General features: G+C 56.9%; 1 protein-coding gene across 1 annotated transcript in view; it reads right to left on the bottom strand.

Annotated features, from left to right (window-relative positions):
* The window catches only part of CCDC12 (coiled-coil domain containing 12), a 47,618-nt gene extending 44,583 nt beyond the window's left edge, over positions 1 to 3,035 (bottom strand). Inside the window, exons 1-2 of the mRNA XM_061365670.1 lie at positions 2,974 to 3,035; positions 2,370 to 2,634 (exon numbers count right to left, since the gene is read on the bottom strand). Coding sequence (XP_061221654.1) covers positions 2,370 to 2,634; positions 2,974 to 3,035 — 327 coding nt within the window. The remainder of the gene's footprint in view (positions 1 to 2,369; positions 2,635 to 2,973) is intronic.
* Between the last annotated feature and the right edge of the window lie 2,923 nt (positions 3,036 to 5,958).

Consider the following 5,958-nt stretch of genomic DNA (forward strand, 5'->3'; position numbering starts at 1 on the left):
AGGTCTCAGTTGAGACCAATAGCACTGGAAAAAGCAGCCAAGCTTTTGACTGTTGAAGACAGGCTTGTGTAACTAAAGTAAGAACACGAGAGGGGGGAACACAAAATAAATGCCAGTGCTGTAGACTCCCAAGTGCCCACATCCTGATCCACTCTCAGAAAAAGGGCATCCCAGCACTCAGGGAGGCACCAGGAAAAGTCACCAAGGTGATTCAGAGAGATTTGTGTACAAAGACAGACTTCACAGACCACAGCCTGGATCTGAAAGGGAGACCAAGCATGCTATAAACTCATAAACAAGATCATGGAGTGATTGTTTTATTTCTCACAAGGGCTGTGTGAGAGAGCACCCAAGGCAACTTCCATTTAATGGGTTTTAAACCAAAGGAAGTAGTTTTGTTATTAAACGGTGGAACTCTGTCTCAGGAAGCTGCAAAAGCCAAGAGTAAAAACGGATTTAGAGAGGCTTCAACAAACTTACCAGGACAGGTCTACCAGGAGCTTTACCCTCAAAGGCATTCACTGGTACTGTGTGTGAGATGCTACTTGTTTTTAACAACAGCCACATTAGCTTTCACAGGGACCACGTCAGAAAATCTCACCCCAAATTAAGAACAAAAACCCTGAAGCAATAAAGCAGAAGAGAACAGCACTCCATGCATGACTCCGTCCACAACGTCTCACTCCTTCTAAATTTGCTCGATGGGACAGAAAATAAAGGGGAGAGCTTTTCTTTTAGGAGAAGTTTTTCTTTTCCATGGTTTTTCTTCCTGGGAAGAGTCATCACGGAGCTGTATCCCACTCTCCCGCTTCATAAAGCTCAGTTCTGTGATCATAACGTACATCTCAAAACAAGAACCACAGCAGAACACACTTGGCCTGCTCACCAAACCACGGCTCCCTTTAGTGGCCCCAAGAGAAGGTCCCTCAGTGGAGGGACAGAACATCTTCACACACCAGTAGACCATACTAAACTAGATCAACAAATTCAGGATGTTGTGGTGGAAGAGAAGCAGAACTAGCACCACCCTACTAGCCCAAAAGGGGAGAACCAAGCGATGCCAGGATGTGCAGAGACACACTGGAGCATGGCCACCTTCCTCGGCAGGCACTGCCAAGATATTAATGACCAAGTCTGTCAAGTTTACTCCATTAAAAAAAAATAAGATAAAATAAAAATTCCATTTTAATGTTCTGAGCTCAGCATCTGCAGAAGCAACAAGGACACCAGGGAAAACAACCACAGTTTTTTGGGTGAGAATCCAAGAAATTGCAAAACTTTTCAGATAAATTTAATAACTGATCCCAGATATTTTGCCACCAGCAGCACCTTCTGCACACAAGGTTTACAATAACCACAGTGAATTCCCCTGGGGCTGAGCAAGGAGCCTGCCACACCATCCACAGCACACACCATTTACTGACCCTTGGCTTTGGCAACACAGCCAGTTCCCCAGTATCCTCAAGCCTGCACTACAGGCAATGAGGTCTCAGCGTCTCATGGATGAGAAGTTGAAGGCCCACAAAACACCAGAGAAATGGAACATGTTTTTAATTAACCCCGGGGTAAAGCTCTTTTCATCCTCACTACCAAACCCAGGTTGTGGCCTGGATGCCAGATATGATGTAAACACAGAGAACTGGGGAGACAGCGTGGAAAAATCAAGTGGCTTAATTACACAATGGGAGAGGGGGTTAGCAAAGGCCAGGGATGGCAAAGGCAGAACTTAAAAACCAGAGGAAGCCCGAGGACAGGCCATACAGGCCCTGGGGTCATACAGAGCCCACACAAACCCACAGACAAGACCAACAAAGCTCAGGACCATCACATAAATCCCAAGCCCCCTCCTCCAGCACTCACACCCTGCTTTTTCTGGCACTCCTCTCACCCCACATCCCCTTCCCCACAGCAGGGGACCCCCTCTACCTCACTACTCTTCCCTGCTCCTCTCTCCACCCCACAGCCTGCGCCCCCTTGCTTCCCCAAACACCCCACCACACACCAGCCATCCTTCCCCCTTGGCCCCATAAACCCCCAATGCCCCATAACCTGAACCCCTTGTTTTGCCCAGCCTGGGGGCTCCAGACCCCTCAGCACCCCTGAACCCCCCACCTACCCTCAGATGCTCCTGTCCCTACCCAATCTTTCCCACACCTCTAAACCTACTCTCCACACCCTCTGCCCCCCACATCCCAAATAACTACAGACCCACTGGAGACCCTCTGACCCCCACATCCCTTCTCCCCCTCCCTCAAACCATCAAGCGCACCTCAGACCATCCACACACACACACACAGAGGCCCACTCCAGACCTTCACACCCCTCCACCTCCCACCCCACACACCTCCCACCGCCACCCCGTCACCGACCTGCAGTGTGCGCTGCCTCAGAGCCCGCAGCCTCTCCTGCCGCCGCCGCGCTTCCTCCTCCAGCCTCCCCAAGACCAGGCCAGGCGCGTCCTCCTCCGCCTCCACACCACCGCCGGGCGCCGCCATCTTTCCCTTTCTCCTTACGCTCCGTACAACCCGCAGCGCGCATGCGCCCGTCGAGCGCCGAGCGCATCCAACCCGTCGAGCGCCGAGCGCGTCGAGCGCCAAGCCTCGGCTGTGGGGCGCAACGGGGGGAGGGAACACACACACATAAAAGCATTAAAAATAAATGGGATTTAACAAATGAAAGGCAAAATAGTCCAAAATCATCCTCTTGTGACCTTGCTACCCTTATTCCCCCGCTCTCCTAGGGCGCGCAAGGCTCAATTGGGTTGATCGGAGGGCGTGATTATTGGAGCGGGATATTTTACCTTTCCCCCTCCCGCCTTTTACCTTTCCCGCTCTGCCCTTTTTAGCTTTCCCGATCCACCTTTTACCTTCTCCCCCCCCCGTGGGGGGGGGGAGAAGGTAAAAGGTGGAACGCGAAAGGGTCCCCTCCCAGCATCAGGTACCTAGGGGGGCCTTGTCACCGCCCCCCCTGTACCTGGGGGAGGGCCCGTCGGGGGGGGGCGGAGCTGCCCGTACCGAGCCGTGCCGGCCCGGCATGGCTTCCCGGGAGCGGCTCTACGAGCTTTGGATGCTCTACTTCGCCAAGGTGAGGTCGGCACCGGAGGACCCCACACACACCCCAGTTCTCCCCCCCACCTCGGAAGGGGGGGTGGGGGGCAGCACCCCTTTTAACCCCCATCACCCCGCTGCCTGCATCCCCCTTCCATAGGGAAAAGGGGAAAGCTAAACCCTGCCTGCACCCCCCCTGCCGGCACCTTCTCCCTGTATCACTCCCGACTTGGGGGGGCACCGCGTTCCATCCGTACCCCCCACTGCGGCACCCCGTGATACCCCCACCCCATTCTCCCCATTTGAGGGTCACCGTAACCCTCATCCTGCACCCGACTGCCGCATCCTGAGGGCCGCGACCGCGTGTCCGTGTCCCCCCGCCCCGGATCCCCTTTGCCGTATCCCGGGAGTGACACCCCCCCCGTGGCACACCCCGTACCCCGAGTTCCGCCATCCCCCCGGATCCCCGCCATCGCATCCCATCAATCACGGCGGGATTTGGGGGGTCCGCACAACCCCTTACACCCGGTCGGGTGGGTTGGGGGGGGGGGGGGTCCTTTCCCTCTTCCGGGTCCCCGCACCCTTGCCCAGCAGCAGGTGCGGCCGCGGTGACATTGGAGCAGCAGCAGGGGGAAAAGGGGGGCTCCCTGTACAGGGGGACCCCCCCCGGCACCACCGCCTGTTCTGTCCTGTCTCCCCCATCGTGTTTCCCTCTGCTGGGGCAGGTCCCGCAGGCAGGGGTCCTGGAGAACGGGGGTTTCTGACCGGCAGCGTGGGGAACCCTCCGTATCCACCTCCAAAGCCCCTTATGCTTTGTTTTCTCCTTAAGTATCCATGCGTCCAGGTTTGGGAAAGGGTCGTGGGGGGGATGCTGGAGGAAAGGATCGCACACCCCCCTGCGTCTCCCCCAGTTCTTATGCCACGGGCTGGGGTGTCCATCTCAGGGAGATTGGGGTGAAGGGCATTATTTCTTTCCCAAACCCCTGCCGTGTTCCCAGCACATGGCAGGGGGGGTTCCAAGAGGGATGGGGACCCTGGTCCCACCTGGGGACAGGGACAGCGGTTGTGTCCATCTCCTCCCCTGGCCCCACTATTTCCCTCAGGACCCCTGGGGGGGCTTGTACAAGGGGCACGTGCCACATTGGAGTGCTCACACTCACGCGGGGACAGGCACCAACCACACTGTCAGGTGCATGTGATGGTGCGGGGACAGACATGTACCACACTGTCAGGGTGGGCAGATGCCATGCCATTGGGGTGTTCATGCTCACCCAGGTGCAGTTGTTGTGCTGTTCAGGTGTGAGGGGTTGTATGGGGATGGGTGGTACGTCCTTGTCTGACCACAGTCATACAGGGACATGGATATACGTGCTCACATGGGGGATACGTGCTATGCCTTCAGGTGTGCGTGGTGGTATGGGGTTATGGGACATGCTTTTGGAGTGTTCACACTTGCCCAGGGACAGACGCTGCACTGTTGGTGTGTGCATGGTTGTATAGGGACGTGCCATCAAGTGTGCATGCTTGTACAGGGTTGAGTGACATATCTTTGGGTGCCTGTGGTCCTACAGGGACACATGCCACACTGTTGGGTGTTTGCACTTGCACAGGGACGGGTGCTGCACTGTTGGGGGCTGTGTGGTCATACAGGGCCACGTGCCATGCCATCGGGTGTGCATGGTCATATAGGGACGCTTGCCATGCCATCACAGTCTGCATGATCGTACAGGGGACACATCATGCTGTCGGGGTGTGCGTGGTGGTACATGACATGCTATTGGGTGTGTGCGGTTATACAGGGACATGTGCCATGCTGTTTGGGTGTGTATGGTTGTATGAGGAGATGTGCCACACCGTCAGAGTGTGCATGGTTGTACAGGGGACATGTGGCACACTGCTGGGTGTGCATGGTCCTGCGGGGACATGTGTCGTGCTGTCAGGGTGTGCATGAACATATGTGACATGCTGTTGGGTGCACATGGTCATAGAGGGACATGTGCCACACCGCTGGGGTGTGCATGGCCATATGGGGACACCCTTGCATAGCAAGTGTGCTGCACTGTCAGGGTGTGCACAGTCAGAGCCACACAAGAGGAAGCAAGGCTGAGGTGAGACCCCAGTGTCACCTCCCCAGCCAGGTCCTGTGCAAAGCTGCCCTGGCCTTCCCCATGGTGATGTCCTAAAGCACCGTGTGAGGACAAGGCTGCTGGGCCATGTCCCTGTTCCACATCAACCTCTCCCTGTCTCACTGCTGGGTTCATTTTGAGGTTTGAATGCAGCTGGTGATGCCACTGCTCTGAGTGTCCCCTCGAGGGCAGCATTCCCCATCATCGCAGCCCTCCCCAGCTGGTGGGATCAGAGAAGGGCTGTGCGCTGGGAGTGCGGCTGTTATCTCTCATGGCTTTAAAATAGGGCAGAGCTCATGTCACTGTGCCACCACTGCTGGCAGGGGACAGGGGGTGTCCTCAGGGATGTCCTTGTGAGGTGGCCGTGCCACAGCAGGGATGGTGCTGGCTGTGTCGTCCCACACCATCCAAAGGGGATGGCAGGAACCCCAGGGGGGTCCCACACCAGGACCCCCGATGCCCCCCCCCCACCATGGGACTTGATGGCAGGGAGGTGACAACCTGGTGGCTTTGCCACTGTCACTACTGGGCGGGAGTCTGGAGCTGCCGACGGCAGTGCTGGCGAGGGATGGAGGTGCCGGCATGACATTCCCAGGCAGCACCGCGCCGGCCGAGCCTAGAAGCCACCCAACAGGCTCTGCCAGCCAGCAACCGGCTGGGACAGGCACTGGCAGTGGAGGCGGCCACTGGCACCGTCCCGGTGAGTGCTGTGCCAGGATGGGATAGGATGCTGGCTCCAGATGGGTGCAAGGGGGATATTGGGTGGGAGGAGGGATGCTGAGAAC

Source organism: Neopsephotus bourkii, unplaced genomic scaffold (assembly GCF_033783945.1).
Source record: "Neopsephotus bourkii isolate Nb327-2 ecotype Australia unplaced genomic scaffold, CSIRO-AGI_Nbou_v1 NB_122, whole genome shotgun sequence".
NCBI lineage: Eukaryota > Metazoa > Chordata > Aves > Psittaciformes > Psittacidae > Neopsephotus > Neopsephotus bourkii.